The sequence below is a fragment of the Salvelinus sp. IW2-2015 genome, unplaced genomic scaffold, assembly GCF_002910315.2.
Source record: "Salvelinus sp. IW2-2015 unplaced genomic scaffold, ASM291031v2 Un_scaffold3699, whole genome shotgun sequence".
Lineage (NCBI taxonomy): Eukaryota > Metazoa > Chordata > Actinopteri > Salmoniformes > Salmonidae > Salvelinus > Salvelinus sp. IW2-2015.
Window position 1 is genome coordinate 91733 of NW_019944976.1, and position 19406 is coordinate 111138.

The following is a 19406-nucleotide window of genomic DNA, read 5'->3' on the forward strand; positions in this document are numbered from 1 at the left end:
ACTGTTCAGTCGTGTGGTGCCACCAAAGAGGGACTTAGGAAAATTGCATTTGCTCATAACAGGGCAGCACGGCAGGCCGTTTGATGCACACAGAGAGCAAACATTAATAATATGCATGTCAATCTCTCCTGTCTCATGTATTCCCACCCTCTCACGCCCTCCTCACCCTCTCCCCCCTCCCACACCCTCCCTCTCTTCCCCCTACCCTCCTCCCTCTCTTCCCCCTACCCTCCTCCCTCTCTCTCTTCCCCTACCCCCTCCCTCTCTTCCCCTTACCTCCTCCCTCTCTTCCCCTCGTACCCTCCTCCCTCTCTCCCCTTACCCTCCTCCCTTCTTCCCCTACCCTCCTCCCTCCTCTTCCTCCTACCCTCCTCCCTCTCTTCCCCTTACCCTCCTCCCCTCCTCTCCCCCTCCCTCGCATCCCTCTTCCCTCTCTTCCCCACCCTCCTCTATCCCTCTTTTCGCCTCGCTCTTACCCCTAAACTCCTCCCTCTACCTCTATTCCCCCACCTGTCCTTCCTCCCTTTCACTAACCCTAACCCACCCTCCTCCCTCCCTTTCACTAACCCACCCTCCTCCCCCTCTCTCTTTCCACCCTCTCCTTCCCTAACCTAGTGTAATGTTAGCGAATGGTCGCGGCTAACACAAAACAAATGTGAACAAACTACTTCCCTTGTTGAACCTACCTCTGGTTAGAGCATTAACTTGAGTTAATATGGACATTTACAACACATTTGGAACTAGTCCCTAGTTACACAACAGCAACAGCAACAATAACACTCAGAACCATCCTGTCATCAATAATACAGATGTGACATCATCAGCAGCTGGATGGAAGATGCTAACTCTGCCCCCCCCTCTCTCTTCTCCTGCCTCTCTCCCTCTCTCCACATCTCTCCCCCTCTCCCTCTTCCTCAGAGACGAAAGGAAAGAACGCCTGGCATAAGGCTGTGATCATCATCACAGCGCTTGGTATCACAGCGATAGTTGCCCTGGTGACAACAGCAGTATTGCAGAACAAGCCTCTCCTACAGAAGTACAAGGTACCATATGTGGTTGTTATGGCAACGAGGTACAATAAATGTTTGCGATAGCTTTTTCAGATTCTGTGGCTGGGATGTAAAAATCCATAATATTGTAGACTATATTATGCATTGGTTGAAGCTCAATGTTGAATTTAAATCTCCCTACCATCATATCTAAGCCAATATGACACCATGTTTATGAAAAGGTACACCGCACATTCCTCACTTCTCGTCATGAGCTGTAYGTCCGTTACCAAGAACCACATACCGGATATCTTAACAGGGCCGTTGACAATTGAGTTTTCAGAGTATTTTCTGCGCCTATCTAGCTCAAATTTTAGACGTTGGATTAAAACGAGACTGTAGCATCCATAAAGTGAATATAGGATTTAAAAAATGTCTGATGGCGGACCTCCCGAGTGGTGCAGCGGTCTAAGGCACTGCATCACTACAGCCCCGGGTTCGATCCCAGGCTCACAACTGGCCATGACCGGGAGACCCATGAGGCGGTGCACAATTGGCCCAGTGTCGTCTGGGTTAGGGGAGGGTTTGGCCGGCCGGGAGTTCCCTGTCCCATTGTGCTCTAGCGACTCCTTGTGGTGGGCCAGGTGCCTGCAAGCTGACCGCAGTTACCAGTTGGACGATGTTTCCTCTGACACATTGGTGCGGCTGACTTCTGGGTTAAGCGAGCAGCGTGTCAAGAAGCAGTGCAGCTTGGCAGGGTTGTGTTTCGTAGGATGCATGGCTCTCGACCTTTGTCTCTCCCAAGTCTGTAGGGGAGTTGCATGGATGGGACAAGACTGCTACCAGTTGAGGAGAAAAAAAAGTAAGTTTGTAGATGCAACACGTTTTATTAAATATATAATTCATCGCTCTCACGTGCTCATTTCTGTCCATTAAGAACCAACGATKTGCTACCTTTTTGTAACATTTTTGACAATGCTAACATCTTTTCAGCCGAATCTCAGAGTTCTAAAACTGGGACCAGCTACTCGGTTGCTGCGTAAYAGCAGCAGCTAGCTGTAGCAGGCTAGCAGCTGTAACTAACTAGCTAACAACAGTTGGATGAGAAGCAAGCTACAAGCAAAGGAAGCTAGCTAGATAGGTATATTTTGCTATGKAAGGTTTTTCATATGGCTGAAGTCATCTGTGTAAAAAAATCAGAKCACAAACAACAATCTTGTGAATGTCCTATTATAGCCAGTTAGCTAGCCAACTAGCCAGTAGACAGTAGCCACAAGCCAACGAGACTGTGCCTTCAGAAACTTTTCACGGCGCTTGACTTTTTCCACATTTTGTTGTCTTACAGCCTGAATTTAAAATGGATAACGTTTATATATGTAGTCACTGATCTATACACAAYATCCCACAATGTAAAAAGTGGAAATTTTTGTTTAGACATTTTTACCAATTCATTCCAAATTTAAAGCTGAAAAGTCTTTTACCCCTTTTATGGCAATCCTAAATACATTCAGGAGTACAAATGTGCTCGACAAGTCACATAATATATATATATTTTCTTCACATAATACATTGCATGGACTCACTGTGTGCAATAATAGTGGTTAACCAGATTTTTGAGTGATTACCCCATCTCTGTACCCCACACATACAATTGTCTGTCAGGTCCCACAGTGGAGTAGCGAATTTCAAGCACAGAATCAACCACAAAGACCAGGGAGGTTTTCCAATGCCTGGCAAAGAAGGACACCTATTGGTAGATGGGTAAATATAAGCAGACATTGAATATCCCTTTGAGCATGGTGAAGTTATTAATTACACTTTGGATGGTGTATCAATACACCCAGTCACTAAGAGGGTTTTATAAATAAGCATCGACCAGTGTGTTTTGCTCCGGGTATACAGAGATGGCCAGTTTAAAGAGGAGTAATGAGTGCAGTGATGTGTCCTATAAGAAGCATTGGTGGCAAATCTGATGGCCGAAAAGTAAAGAATATCTAGCCGCTCGAGAGCACCCTTAACTGCCGATCTATAAATTAGATCATCCTAATCTAGCATGGGTAGGATGGTCATTTGAATCAGGGTTAGTTTGGCAGCAGGGGTGAAAGAGGAGCGATTATGATAGAGAAACCCACGTCTAAAGCTTAGCCTGCAGCTTGGCTATGTGACCGACCGGCACGATTCGGTCTTATGTAGCAAATTTTGAAATTGTGTTTTTTAGATTGGATAAAACTAGAGACTCAGAGCTGTAAAATGTATATTATACAGTTGAGGAACAAATCAGTTTTGAGAAAATGGCCCTTGAATATTTTGGTACACCTACTGGAGAGCTCTTCTTTGTCTACACCATTGAGCAATGTTCACACCCTCTAAAGCTTTAGCCCCACCCATCTCTTTAAGGATTAACCTGTGAGGCTGTGTACTAAACAACCAAAGATTTCAAGACTAAAGGCTGGTTTATACTACGGGTGTGTTCGTAAATGTAATCTGGAGTGCCAGATTGTGCTCTGGGTGTTCGTTAACTCAGAGCGTTGTCAGCTTGTCCATTTGTAAATTCAGAGCGTTTCGCTCTCGGAGCGTTCAGAGCACACTGGACACTCTGGCCGAGGAGTAGGGTTGATCCGAGCATTCTGACCTAACAGCAGTCAAGCACCCAAGCTAACAGACTAATGTTGGCTAGCTACCTCCAGACACAAAATACTCGCCTTAGCAGAGCAGAGTGTTGGTGACCAACTGTGCTGCTGGCAACAATTTAATGATGTTTTTTTGTCAATGTTTACTGACACCGGCCACATTCAACGGGTGTTGAGCATTCGTAAATTCGTCAGTTATTCTGCTCTCTGGCACACTCACATGAGAGTGCTCTGAAATCGGAGTAGATAGCCAGAGCGAATTTACCAGCGACGTCTATTGACAGTTGTCGCGGTGACATCATGAACATTCTATTGAAATGGTTACTTGCATAGTGGAGTCTTTTCTTAAGACATGTAGCTAGCTAGCTAAACAATGAACCATAATCCCAACTCATAATGTTACTACCCTGCATGAATCTGCAGGTAGCTAACCAACCAGGTTCAATGTTAGCTAGCTAACATTAGGCTATAACTAGCAATGCAAATGGCTCTGAGATACGAATATTACTGCACAGATCATACACGTAACATTAGCTAGCGAGCCAGCCAGCTAATGTTAGCTAGCTAGCTAACAGTACACTTTAACTTGAAATGAAAACGACTTTCTGACAACATTTTAAATGTGTAATATCTGTATTTCTGCTAAAAAGTCATTTTGGTTTAAAAAACGTTTAGGTTCAAATGGCTCTCCAGTGAAGAAGTGACTTGCGACAAATGCCTAGTTTCCTGAAATGAGTCACATATGTGCTGAGTGAAGGACAGTGTAGTGTCTAGTCTGACTCAGGAGGCGTGCATACCATCCACCACTTCAGAGTATATTACTCGCTAATGTTCAGTTCCTGGACAATAAAGTAGACGAGCTCAGGGTGAGGATCTCCTTCCAGAGAGACATCAAGGACTGTAACATACTCTGTTTCACGGACTCATGTCTCTCTCCAGATACACTCTACCTGTCCATACATCCAGCTGGGTTCTCATCTCTCTCCAGATATACTGTTCCCGTCCATACAGCCAGCTGGGTTCTCAGTACATCGTGCAGCTAGTAATGAAGAAAGAAAGGCAGAGGTGTATGTTTCACGATTAACTACTCATGGTGCGATTGTGGTAACTTACAGGAACTCATCTCCTTTTGTTGAATTGCAGTGAGTGTACATATGCTAGCGTTTTCTTCATGCCATTTTAATCCAAATGTATGCTGACTAATCAACAATGTCAAATTACTTTTTAGTGTGTTCCCAAAAATCTGACCCCAGTAAGCAAAATTACATTTAAAATACATTATACGATACAGATGCTGAAGTTTGGTTCATTTTAGGTTCTGAATGAAATGTGAAAATAGGTATTTTCAGGAAGTTTAAAATAGGTATTTTCCGGATGTTGAAAATGCATCTTTTCTGGTTCATTTTCGGTTCTGAATCAATGTTGAAAGGACTTTCTCTACTTTTTTTACTGTAATGTACTGCAGTGTTTCTCAAACCTCTCCTCGGGGACACCCAGAGGGTGTGCTGTAGCTCTGAACAAGCAATTCAAGACTCGAGGATTAGTTGACAAGTTGAATCAGGTGTGCTAGCTCTGGAGTAGATCAATTACATGGAATGGCCTGGGGTCTGTTAGTTAACTTCTTGTGGATTAGTGGGATGCTAGCAGGACGCTATTACTATAAATATAGATTAGTGGGACGCTATTACTATAAATATTAAACTTTCATGAAATCACAAGTGCAATACATCAAAATAAAGCTTAACTTGTTGTTAATCCAGCCGCCGTGTCAGATTTCAAAAAGGCTTTACGGCGAAAGCAAACCATGCGATTATCTGAGGACAGCGCCCAGCACACAAATGCATAACAAATCATTTTCAACCAGGGAGTTGCGACACGAAAGTCAGAAATAGCGATATAATATATGCCTTTGAAGATCTTCTTCTGTTGGCACTCAAAAAGGTCCCAGTTTCATTACAAATGGTCCTTTTGTTCGATAAAGTCCTTTATATCCATAAAAACTCAGTTTAGCTGGTGCGCTTCAGTCAATAAACCACTCGGTTTCCCTCCTTCAAAATGCATCCAAAATGAATCCCAAACGTTACCAATAAACTTATCCAAACAAGTCACTCAAAGTTTATAACAAACCTYAGGTACCCTAATACGCAAATAAACRATACAATTTAAGACGGAGAATCGTTATTGTCTTTACCGGAGAAAAATACSAAWTAAAKCRCTCTCATTCACGTGCTTGGAAACACTACAGCCAAAATGGGAGCCACCWWGAAAAACAAACATTWCTGGCTCATTTTTCCCAAAACCAGCCTGAAACTCTTTCTAAAGACTGTTGACATCTAGTGGAAGCCCTAGGAACTGCAATCGGGCACGATTTCGCCCTATTATAAAAGTGCCAGCCATTGAAATTGGTAGGATGAAAACATTTTTTGGGGGATGGGTTGTCCTCGGGGTTTCGCCTGCCATTTCAGTTCTGTTATACTCACAGACATTATTTTATATTATTCTTAAACCTTAGAGTGTTTTCTATCCAAATCTACCAATATATGCATTTCCTAGCTTCTGGGCCTGAGTAGCAGGCAGTTTACTTTGGGCACGCTTTTCATCCGGACGTCAAAATACCGCCCCCAATCCAGTTACTGGCTCAAATAGCCGATCAATCAGCCTGTTACCAACCTTAGTAAACTTTTGGAAAAATTGTGTTTGACCAGATAAAATGAATATTTTACAGTAAACAAATTGGCAACAGACTTTCAGAGCACTTATAGGGAAGACACTCAACAAGCGCAGCACTTACAAAAATGACTGATGGTTGGCTGAGAGAAACTGATGATAAAAAAATAGTGGGGGCTGTTTTGTTTAGACTTCAGTGCGGCTTTTGACATTATCGATCACAGTCTATTGCTGGAAAAAAGCATGTGTTATGGCTTTACACCCCCTGCTATATTGTGGATAAAGAGTTACCTGTCTAACAGAACACAGAGGGTGTTCTTTAATGGAGCCTCTCCAACATAATCCAGGTAGAAGCGAATTCCCCAGGGCAGCTGTCTAGGCCCCTTACTTTTTCAATCTTTACTAATGACATGCCACTGGCTTTGAGTAAAGCCAGTTTGTCTATGTATGCGGATGACTCAACACTATACACGTCAGCGACCACAACGACTGAAATGACTGCAACACTTAACAAGAGCTGCAGTTAGTTTCAGAATGATGGGCAAGGAATAAGTTAGTCCTAAATATTTCTAAAACTAAAAGCATTGTATTTGGGACAAATCATTCAGTAAACCCTAAACCTCAACTAAATCTTGTAATGAATAATGTGGAAATTGGGGTTGAGATGGACTAAACTGCTTGGAGTAACCCTGGATTATAAACTGTCATGGTCCAAAACATATGATACAACAGTAGCAAGGATGGGAGAAGGTCTGTCTTTAAAATATACACGGAGAGCTAACATTAATAATATGCATGGCAATCTCTCCTGGTTCAAAGTGGAGGAGAGATTGACTTCATCACTAGTTGTAAGTAGTTTGACATGTTGAATCCCCTCCTCTGTAAAGGACACCAGCGTATGGTCTCAGAACAGCTCTCCTCCTAAAGGACACCAGCAGTATGGTCTTCAGAACAGCTCCCTCCTTTGTAAAGGACACCAGCAGTTGGTCTGCAGAACAGCTCCCCTCCTAAAAAGACACCAGCAGTATGATCTCAGAACAGCTCTCCTCCTAAAGGACACGAGCAGTATGATATCAGAACAGCTCCCCTCCTAAAGGACACCCAGCAGTATGAGTCTCAGAACAGCTCCCCCCTAAAGGACACCAGCATATAGTCTCAGAACAGCTCCCCTCCTAAAGGACACCAGCAGTATTGATCTCAGAAACAGCTCCCCTCCTAAAGGACACCAGCAGTATGATCTCCAGAACAGCTCCCCTCCTAAAGGACACCAGCAGTATGATCTCAGAACAGCTCCCCTCCTAAAGGACACCGAGCAGTAGTGGTCTCAGAACAGCTCCCTCCTAAGACACCGCAGTATGATCTCAGAACAGCTCCCCTCCTAAAGGACACCAGCAGTATGGTCTCAGAACAGCTCCCTCCTAAAGGACACCAGCAGTATGTCTGAACAGCCCCAGACTCCACGTATGTCTCAGAACAGCTCCCTCCTAAAGGACACCAGCAGTATGGATCTCAGAACAGCTCCCCTCCTAAAGGACACCAGCAGTATGATCTCAGAACAAGCTCCCTCCTAAAGGACACCAGCAGTATGGTCTCAGAACAGCTCCCCTCCTAAAGGACACAGCAAGTATATCTCAGAACAGCTCCCTCCTAAAGGACAACCAGCAGTAGGGTCTCAGACAAGCTCCCCTCCTAAAGACACCCAGCAGTATGATCCAGAACCAGCTCCCCTCCTAAAGGACACCAGCAGTATGATCTCAGAACAGCTCCCCTCCTAAAGGACACCAGCAGTATGGTCTCAGAACAGCTCCCCTCTAAAGGACACCAGCAGTATGGTCTCAGAACAGCTCCCCTCCTTTGTAAAGGACACCAGCAGTATGGTCTCAGAACAGCTCCCGTCCTAAAGGACACCAGCAGTATGGTCTCAGAACAGCTCCTCCTAAAGGACACCAGCAGTATATCTCAGAACAGCTCCGCTCCTAAAGGACACCAGCAGTTGGTCTCAGAACAGCTCCCCTCCTAAAGGACAAGAGCAGTATGTGTCTCAGAACAGCTCTCCTCCTAAAGGACACCAGCAGTATGGTCTCAGAACAGCTCCCCTCCTAAAGGACACCAGCAGTATGTCTCAGAACAGCTCCCCTCCTAAAGGACACCAGCAGTATGATTTCAGAACAGCTCCCCTCCTAAAGGACACCAGCAGTATGATCTCAGAACAGCTCCCCTCCTAAAGGACACAGCAGTATGCTCAGAACAGCTCCCTCCTAAAGACACCAGCAGTGATTATCTCAGAACAGCTCCCCTCCTAAAGGACACCAGCAGTATGTCTGCAGACAGCTCCCCTCCTGTAAAGGACACCAGCAGTATGTCTCAGAACAGCTCCCCTCCTAAAGGACACCAGCAGTATGATCTCAGAACAGCTCCCCTCCTAAAGGACACCAGCAGTATGATCTCAGAAACAGTCCCCTCCTAAAGGACACCAGCAGTATTGATCTCAGAACAGCTCCCCTCCTTTGTAAAGGACACCAGCAGTATGATCTCAGAACAGCTCCCCTCCTAAAGGACACCAGCAGTATGATCTCAGAACAGCTCCCCTCCTTTGTAAAGGACACCAGCAGTATTGATCTCAGAAAGCTCCCCTCCTAAAGGACACCAGCAGTATGTCTCAGAACAGCTTCCCTCGCCTAAAGGACACCAGCAGTATGATCTCAGAACAGCTCCCCTCCTAAAGGACACCGAGCAGTATTTGATCTATCATTGAATTCTTGATTCCTCTCCCTGATAACACGTTTGTTCTTTTTTGATGTTGAGTCGTTATACACATATTCCACACGAGGGCGGTATTGAAGCTATGGAGCATTCTCTTCTGCAACGTGATCTAATGAACTACCTTCCAGTACATCATGCATATATACATTGGCTGAAATAGTACTCACACACAACTACTTCATGTTTCTAAATGATTTGCTTTATTTCTGACGATAGGTATTGCCTATGGGATCCCCTATGGCTCCACATTGTGAATGTGGGTTACATGGAACAGTCAATTCTCAATCCTCTCAACATTTTCTTGCCAAACATCGATTATTGGAAAACGGTACGGATGATATTTGTTCTATGGAGGGGTGATGCAGAACAGCTCCAGGCTTCCATGCTTTCTAACTCCTGTTCTGATCACCTGAGATTTACTATGCAGTCTGACACACGTCAAATCAGTTTCCTTGATCTTCTGATCTTGTGTGAGATAATGTGTCTATAGCACTGATCTTACAGAAACCGTACTGGAGCGTAACAGTCATTGTTGAGGGGCTGTATACAGGAGGTACCGGTTACAGAGTCAATGTGGAGGCTATATACAGGGGGTACCGGTACAGTCAATGTGGAGGCTATATACAGGGGGTACCGGTACAGAGTCAATGTGGAGGCTATATACAGGGCAGGTACCGTACAGAGTCAATGTGGAGGCTATATACAGGGGTACCGGTACAGCAGATCAATGTGGAGGCTATATACAGGGGGAACCGGTACAGAGTCAATGTGGAGGCTATATACAGGGGGTACCGGTACAGAGTCAATGTGGAGGCTATATACAGGGGTACCGGTACAGATAAAGTGGAGCTATATACAGGGGGTACCGGTACAGAGTCAATGTGGAGGCTATATACAGGGCGGGTACCGGTACAGAGTAAATGTGGAGGCTATATACAGGGGTACCGGTACAGAGTCAATGTGGAGCTATATACAGGAAGGGTACCGGTACAAGTCAAGTGTGGAGGCTATATAGCAGGGCGGTACCCGTACGAAGTCAATGTGGAGGCTATATACAGGTCGGTACCGGTACAGAGTAATGTGGAGGCTATATACGGTACCGGTACAGGTCAATTGGAGATAGCAGGGTACCCGGTACAGAGTAAATGTGCTATATACAGGAGATACCGGTACAGAGTCAATGTGGAGGACTATATACAGGGGGTACCGGTACAGAGGTCAATGTGAGGCTATATACAGGGGTACCGGTACAAGTCAATGTGGAGGCTATATACAGGGGTACCGGTACAGAGTCAATGTGGAGGCTATATAGCCAGGAGGTACGTACAGAGTCAATGTGGAGGCTATATACAGGGGGTACCGGTACAGAGTCAATGTGGAGGCTTATTACAGGGGGAACCATTTTGAGGTCAATGTGGAGGCTTATTAACAGGGGGTACCGTACAGAGTCAATTGGAGGCTATAACAGGGGAACCGGTATACAGAGTCACATTGGAGGCTTATACAGTCGGTAACCCGGTAACAGAGGTCATGTCGCGGGACGAGCCTTGTGGACCGGTGAGTTAGGTGTATCTTACATGTAGGTAGAGTTATTAAGGTGACTATGTATAGATAATAACAGAGAGTAGCAGCAGCTTGGGGGCGGATGGGGCAATGCAAATAGTCTGGGTAGCCRTTTGAYTAGATGKTCAGGAGTCYTATGGCTTGGTGGTAGAAGCTGTTWGAAGCCTCTTGGACCTAGACTTGGAAARTAATCRTTCACAAACATTGGCACATTCTAAGATCCGATGACAGTATCGGTAATGTGTTTTCGGACCGTCCCTTGGATGTATTCTCACGGGGCAGAAATCTCAGAGATCAATTGGTTGACTCTGATATACCACCCCAAAATATCCCTCCACAACGTCTCTTTGCGCCCCTACTGGATGGAAACTACAAGTGTAATGGCTGTGCTCAATGCAATGGCACTTATATATGTAGATCCTTCAAACACCCACAAACAGGGAAACAGATCCCAATCAAAGGTGTTATCACGTGCTCCACTAAGGCAGTTATTTATCGTATAACTTGTCCTTGTGGTAAAAATGATGTGGGTAAAACAAAGCGTGAATTAAAAGTACGTATCTCAGAGCATCGGAGCAACATTAGGTGCAGAAACTTGACCTACCCAGTTGGGGTCCACTTTTTGGAGGCGAACCACTCGATTTAGTCTCTGCGTTATATCGGCATCGAACATGTCACCCTCCCTAGGAGAGGGGGTGACCTCGACAATTTATTGTTAAAATGAGAGGAACCTGGATCTTTCAATTTAAGGACCTTGCTCCCTTCGGTCTCAACGTAGACTTTGATCTGAAGCCATTATTGTGATTTTGCTATTCTTTGTAAATATTTGTAGGCCTATGTAGCCAAATTGTATCTATGATCCTATGCTATCCATTCATGTTTTTATATGTTATTATTATGTCTGAGAATTAACCAATGATATCAGGCCACACCCAGCCATGACTACAGACACTTGTGTGTGTCCTTTGACACTTTATAAACTAGTGACCCTCAGTGTTTGTCATTATGATTATAGACACCTGTGTGTGTCCTTTGACACTTTATAAACTAGTGACTCCACAGTGTTTGTCATTATGATTACAGACACCTGTGTGTGTCCTTTGACACTGTATAAACTAGTGACTCCACAGTGTTTGTCATTATACCCTGATGAACAGGGTTATTAAGTTATTAAATTATTTAATCTGAGCTCCTAGCAACTTTCCTTTCTCAATCAGCTAATGGGGATCCAGAATAAATACAAATGTCATGGCTAAGGATGTGTGCTACAGGTTGGTAGTCATTTAGACACGTTACATTCTTAGGTACAGGGACTATGGTGGTTTGCTTGACACATGTAGGTATTACAGACTGGGTCAGAGAGGTTGAAAATGTCTCTCTCTCCATCTCTCAGTATGGGATCGTCCTGGATGCTGGCTCCTCACATACAGCAGTGTATATCTACGAGTGGCCGGCAGAGAAGGATAACGACACTGGAAGAGTGCAGCAGACACACGCCTGCAAAGTCGAAGGTAGACACACACACACACTATAAAAACCTAGCAAGCTGGGACCGAGAGACTGAAAAACAGCTTCTATCTCAAGGCCATCAGACTGTTAAACAGCCATCACTAACAGAGTGGCTGCTGCCAACATACTGACTCAAATCTCTGGCCACTTTAATCAATTTAGTAAATGGATTTAATAAAGGTATCACTAGTCAATTTAAATAACGCCACTTTAATTATGTCTACATATCCTACATTATACTCATCTCAAATGTATATACTGTATTCTATACCATCTACTGCATCTTGCCTATGGCACATGGCCATCGCTCATCCATATATTTATATGTACATATTCTTATTCCATCCCCTAACATTGTGTGTATAACGTAGTTGTTGTGGAATTTTTTGATTACTTGTTAGATATTACTGCACTGTCAGAACTAGAAGCACAAGCATTTCGCTACGCTCGCATTAACATCTGCTAACCATGTTTATGTGACCACTAAAATGTGATTTGTTATCTAGTTAAAATGTGTGTGTGTGTGTGTGTGTGTGTGTGTGTGTGTTTGGTGTCCAGGTGCTGGTATCTCCAGCTACTCTGTGTTTCCAGGGCAGGCAGGGGCGTCTCTGAAGCGCTGTATGAAGGAAGCAGAGCGCCTCATCCCCCGAAGCAGGCACCACGAGACCCCCCTCTACCTGGGGGCCACCGCCGGAATGAGGCTGCTCAGGTACCTCTGACCCCTGGATGCAAAATGTTGTTTCGTAGGATAGCCGGAAGTATTATCCGTCGGATGATTGGTTGAGCCTTCTTGGGTGCGTGACCACTCTGAGCCCTTAACAAAACACCAAATCCATCAGACAATTTCTCTCGTCTCAGATCTGAAAGATTTCCACCAGATAGTACAGTCACAAAGTCAAAATTGGCTATATTGTAAAAATGTGTGAAAATTCTAATTAGCTATTTGGTCTTAATTTAAGGTCAGAGTTAGGCATAAGGTTAGCAATCTGGTTATGGTTAGGGTTAAGATTAGGTTTAGGTTCAAAAATCATATTTTAAGAAGGTAAATTGTAGAGGAAGGCACGGTTTCTGACTGTGTGGCTCTGGTAACTAGTGACGACAGATCAGAAATGAGTATTAACGAAACACCAACTTCAATGACGCTGATCTTCAAATGATCCACTGATCACCGCATTTAGGAGGAGAGCTGAAACTGACTGGCCAGAACCACTACTACCCAACGGTGTTTAAGAGGAGAGCTGAAACTACTGACTGGCCAGAACCACTACTACCCAACGGTGTTTAGGAGGAGAGCTGAAACTACTGACTGGCCAGACATTAACCAGCTTAACTACGCAAGCGGTGTTTTAGGAGGAGAGACTGAAACTAGACTGGCCTTATGCACAATTAACCCTACTTCAATGACGTGTGTTTATGAGGGAGCTGAAACTGACTGGCGGACCGAAGACCACTCTACCCAACGGTGTTTAGGAGGAGAGCTGGAAACTGACTGGCAGAACAACCACTACTACCCCAACGGTGTTTTAGGGAGGAGAGCTGAAACTGACTGGCCAGAACCACTACTACCCAACGGTGTTTAGGAGGAGAGCTGAAACTGACCTGGGCCAAAGACCACTACCTACCCAAGCGAGGTGTTTAGGAGGAGAAGGCCTGAGAAATGACACTGAGCCAAGAACGCACTTGGGTGGGCTACTCGTCTTTCAAAGCGCAGTGATGGGTGATCTAACGAGCGATAGGAGTGGCTGAAACTGGAAAAACGGCCAGAACCAACATTCATCTAAAATCGTGCGTTGCGACTAGGATCGGTAAGAGATAGTTCTAAGTGGTGAATGAATGGAAGCTGAGAGACTAAACTGGACGGCAGTAATTCCTGAGGCTACTAGCCCACCACACACGGTCGCAACGGTGTTCACTAAACTTAAGTCGAATACGGACACGAGGCTGAAAGTGAGGCTGCACCTGAGGTTTATTGCTGTCCGTTTTTTTATGGCTCAGTAGACACTCCACCTCCCATCCACACCGGGTTTGAGTGCATGAACTACTGAGAGCTGAGAGAGCTACTGAATGAAACCAATGAACAGAGAGGCACCTTAAACTACCCTAGACTCTCGGCAACGCCGTGTGTATAATCGAAGCACGGACAGAGCCTGAACTGGAGCTGAACTATACTACTAGTACTGGAGCCAGAACTACACATACTTACTTACCCAACGATGATTCGTCTATGGGAGTGATGCAATGTTCTGTAACACTATAATCTTGAACACTGGCGACCAGAAACCACTACCTTACCCAACGGTGTTTAGGAGGAGAGCTGAAACTGACTGGCCAGAACCACTACTACCCAACGGTATTTAGGAGGAGAGCTGAAACTGACTGGCCAGAACCACTACTACCCAACGGTGTTTAGGAGGAGAGCTGAAACTGACCGGCCAGAACCACTACTACCCAACTAATGGATAACCTGGATGACCTGAGTTCTGACACATTTGGATAAACCTGCTTATATCAAGCAATAGACAGTTTGTGGAAAGGTAAAAATAACAGACAGTGAAACTACTCCGAACAAAAATATTAGTAAAACATGTAAAGTGTTGGTCCAATGTTTCATGAGCTGAAATAAAAGATCCCTGAAATGTTCCAGACGCACTAAAAGCTTATTTCTCTCAAATTTTGTGCACAAATTTGTTTACATCCCTGTTATTGAGCATTTATCTTTTATCAAGATAATCCATCCACCTGACAGGTGTGGCATATCAAGAAGCTGATTCATCAGCATGATCATTACACAGGTGCACCTTGTGCTGGGGACAATTAAAGGCCACTCTAAAATGTGCGGTTTTGTGACACAACACAAAGCCACAGATGTCTCAAGTTGAGGGAGCGTGCAATTGGCATGCTGAATGCAGGAATGTCCACCATAGCTGTTGCCAGAGAATTTAATTTTCACTTCCCTAGCATAAGCCACCTCCATCCTTTTTAGAGAATTTGGCAGTACGTCCAACTGGCCTCACAACCGCAGACCACGTGTATGGCGTCGTTTGGGCGAGCGGTTTGCTGATGTCAACGTTGTGAACAGAGTGCCCCATGGTGGCAGTGGGGTTATGGTATTGGGCAGGCATAAGCTACGGACAGTGAACACAGTTGCATTTTATCCATAGCAATTTTAATGCACAGAGACACCGTGCCGAGATCCTGAGGCCCATTGTCGTGCCATTCATCCGCCGCCATCATCTCATGTTTCAGCATGATAATGTACGGCCCCATATCACAAGGATCTGTACACAATTCCTAGAAGCTGAAAATTAGTTTTTCCATGGCCTGTATACTCACCAGACATGTCCCCCATTGAGCATGTTTGGGATGCTCTGAATCAACGTGTACGACAGCGTGTTCCAGTTCCTACCAATATCCAGCAACTTCGCACAGCCATTGAAGAGGAGTGGGACAAGATTCAACAGGCCACAATCAACAGCCTGATCAACTCTATGTGAAGGAGATGTGTCGCGCTGCATGAGGCAAATCGTGGTCACACCAGATACTGATTGGTTTCCGATCCACGTCCCTACCATTTTAAGGTAGCTGTGACCAACAGATGCATATCTTCATTCCCAGTTGTTAAGTCCATAGACTTAAATTGACTGATTTCCTTATATGAACTGTAACTCAGTAACATGTTGAAATCGTTGCATGTTACGTTTATATTTTTGTTCAGTTTAAAATAGCTTGTGAGGCTTTCATTTATTTGGGGCGGCAGCATAGCCTCGTGGTTAGAGCTTTGGACTAGTAACCGAAACGTTGCAAGATCAAATCCCTGAGCTGACAAGGTATAAATCTGTCGTTCTGCCCCTGAACAAGGCAGTTAACCCACTGTTTCTACGCCGTCATTGAAAATAAGAATTTGTTCTTAACTGATTTCCCTAGTTAAATAAAGGTAAACATTTCCCAATGAATAAAGCTGAAGCTGGGTTTCCCAAGTCGTTTGGCACTAACTGCTCATGCTGACCAGCAAGCTAAACAGACGGCTCTGCAGCCAGCTAACCAGACGGCTCTGCAGCCAGCTAACCAGATGGCTCTGCCGCCAGCTAACCAGACGGCTCTGCAGCAAGCTAACCAGACTGCTCTGCAGCCTATCAGTGTTATTAGGTAACAGCAAGCTAACCAGACGGCTCTGCAGCCTATCAGCGTTATTAGGTAACAGCAAGCTAAACAGACGGCTCTGCAGCAAGCTAACCAGACGGCTCTGCAGCCTATCAGTGTTATTAGGTAGCAGCAAGCTAACCAGACGGCTTTGCAGCCTATCAGCGTTATTAGGTAGCAGCAAGCTAAACAGACGGCTCTGCAGTGTTATTGGGTATTTCATTAGGATCCACATTAGCTGTTGCAAAAGCAGGTCCACATGCCCAAGAAGGCTCAACCAATTCTTATTTTTTTATTTCACCTTTATTTCACCAGGTAAGCTAGTTGAGAACAAGTTCTCAATTATAACTGCAACCTGGCCAAGATAAAGCAAAGCAGTGCAATACAAACAACACAGAGTTACACATGGTATAAACAAACATACAGTCAATAATACAGTAGAAAAAGTATATTTACAGTGTGTGCAAATGAGGTGAGATAATGGAGGTAAGGCAATAAATAGGCCATGGTGGCGAAGTAATTACAATATAGCAATTAAACACTGGAATGGTAGATGTGCAGAAGATGAATGTGCAAGCAGACGGTCTGCCGCAGCTAACAGACGGCTCTGCAGCCTATCAGTGTTATTAGTACAGGAAGCTAACCAGAGGCTCTGCAGCCAGCTAACAGACGGCTCTGCAGCCTATCAGTGTTATTAGGTAACAGGAAGCTAACAGACGGCTCTGCAGCCAGCTAAACAGACGGCTCTGCGCCTATAGTGTTATTAGGTAACAGGAAGCTAACCAGACGGCTCTGCAGCCAGCTAACCAGATCGCTTGCAGCCAGCTAACCAGACGGCTTGCAGCCTATCAGTGTTATTAGGTAACAGCAAGCTAACAGACGGCTCTGCAGCCTATCAGTGTTTTAGGTAAAGGAAGCTAACCAGACGGTCTGCAGCAGCTAATCGACGGTCTGCATTCATGGTATTAGTAAGGAAGCTAACCAGACGGCTTGCAGCCAGCTAAACAGACGGCTCTGCAGCCTATCAGTGTTATTAGTAACAGGAAGCTAACCAGACGGTCTGCGCCAGCTAAGACGGCTTGCAGCAGCTAACCAGCGGCTCTGCAGCCTATCAGTGTTATTAGGTACAGCAAGCTAACCAGACGTTCTGCAGCCTATCAGTGTTATTAGGTAACAGCAAGCTAACCAGACGGCTCTGCAGCTATCAGTGTTATTAGGTAACAGCAAGCTAACCAGACGGCTCTGCAGCCAGCTAACCAGACGGCTCTGCAGCTATCAGTGTTATTAGGTAAGCAAGCTAACCAGACGGTCTGCAGCAAGCTAACCAGACAGCTTGCAGCAATCAGTGTTATTAGGTACAGCAAGCTAACCAGACAGGCTCTGCAGCTATCAGCGTTATTAGGTAACAGCAAGCTAACCAGACGGCTCTGCAGCCTATCAGTGTTGTTTGGTAACAGCAAGCTAACAGACGGCTCTGCAGCAACGCTAACCAGACGGCTCTGCAGCTATCAGTGTTATTAGGTAACAGCAAGCTAACCAGACGGCTCTGCAGCCTATCAGCGTTATTAGGTAACGGCAAGCTAACCAGACGGCTCTGCAGCCTATCAGTGTTATTAGGTAACAGGAAGCTAACCAGACGGCTCTGCAGCCTATCAGTGTTATTAGGTAACAGGAAGCTAACCAGACGGCTCTGCAGTATCAGTGTTATTAGGTAACAGGAGCTAACCGAGCACGTCTGCAGCCCATCAGTGTTATTAGGTAACAGCAAGCTACCAGACAGCTCTGCAGCCTATCAGTGTTATTAGGTAACAGGAGCTAACCAGACGGCTCTGCAGCCTATCAGTGTTATTAGGTAACAGGAAGCTAACCAGACGGTCTGAGCCTATCAGTGTTATTAGGTAACAGAAGCTAACAGACAGCTCTGCAGCCCATCAGTGTTATTAGGTAACAGGAAGCTAACAGACGGTCTGCAGCCTATCAGTGTTATTAGGTAACAGCAAGCTAACCAGACGGCTCTGCAGCCTATCAGTGTTATTAGGTAACGAAGCTAACCAGACGGCTCTGCAGCCTATCAGTGTTATTAGGTAACAGCAGGCTAACCAGACGGCTCTGCAGCCTATCAGTGTTATTAGGTAAGCGAACGCTAACCAGACGGCTCTGCAGCAGCTAACCAGACGTCTGCAGCCTATCAGTGTTATTAGGTAACAGCAAGCTAACCAGACGGTCTGCAGCCTATCAGTGTTATTAGGTAACAGCAGCTAACCAGACGGCTCTGCAGCCTATCAGTGTTATTAAGGTAAAGAGCTAACCAGACGGCTCTGCAGCCTATCAGTGTTATTAGTAACAGGAAGCTAACCAGACGGCTCTGCAGCTATCAGTGTTATTAGGTAACAGCAAGCTAACCAGACGGCTCTGCAGCCTATCAGTGTTATTAGGTAACAGGAAGCTAACCAGACGGCTCTGCAGCCTATCAGTGTTATTAGGTAAAGGAAGCTAACCGACGGCTCTGCACCTATCAGTGTTATTAGGTACAGCAGCTAACCAGACGGCTCTGCAGCTATCAGTGTTATAGGTAAAGAAGCTAACCAGACAGCTCTGCAGCCTATCATGTTATTAGGTAACAGGAAGCTAACCAGACGGTCTGCAGCCTATCAGTGTTATTAGGTAACAGCAAGCTAACCAGACAGCTCTGCAGCCTATCAGTGTTAGGTAACAGGAAGCTAACCAGACAGCTCTGCAGCCTATCAGTGTTATTAGTAACAGAAGCTAACCAGACGGCTCTGCAGCAGCTAACCAGACGGCTCTGCAGCCGCTAACAGCGCTCTGCAGCAGCTAACCAGACGCTCTGCAGTGTTATTGGTATTTCATTAGGATCCACATTAGCTGTTGAAAAGCAGCAGATGCTATCCTGGTCCACTGCCCAAGAAGGCTCAACCAATTCTTATTTTTTATTTTTATTTCACCTTTATTTCACCAGGTAGACCAGATGAGAACAGGTTCTCAATTACACTTTGACCTGGCCAAGATAAAGCAAAGCAGTTCGACACATACAAAACAGAGTTACACATGGAATAACAAACATACAGTCAATAATACAGTAGAAAAAGTATATTTACAGTGTGTGCAAATGAGGTAAGATAAGGGA

At 45.1% G+C, this 19406-nt stretch overlaps 1 protein-coding gene across 1 annotated transcript in view; it reads left to right on the forward strand.

Annotated features, from left to right (window-relative positions):
- Nucleotides 1-919: 919 nt before the first annotated feature.
- Nucleotides 920-19406, forward strand: part of entpd1 (ectonucleoside triphosphate diphosphohydrolase 1) — a 45032-nt gene continuing 26545 nt past the window's right edge. Inside the window, 3 exon segments of the mRNA XM_024143157.2 lie at nt 920-1043; nt 12006-12123; nt 12680-12830. Of these exon segments, the coding sequence (XP_023998925.2) occupies nt 12742-12830 (89 nt within the window). The 5' untranslated portion in view covers nt 920-1043; nt 12006-12123; nt 12680-12741.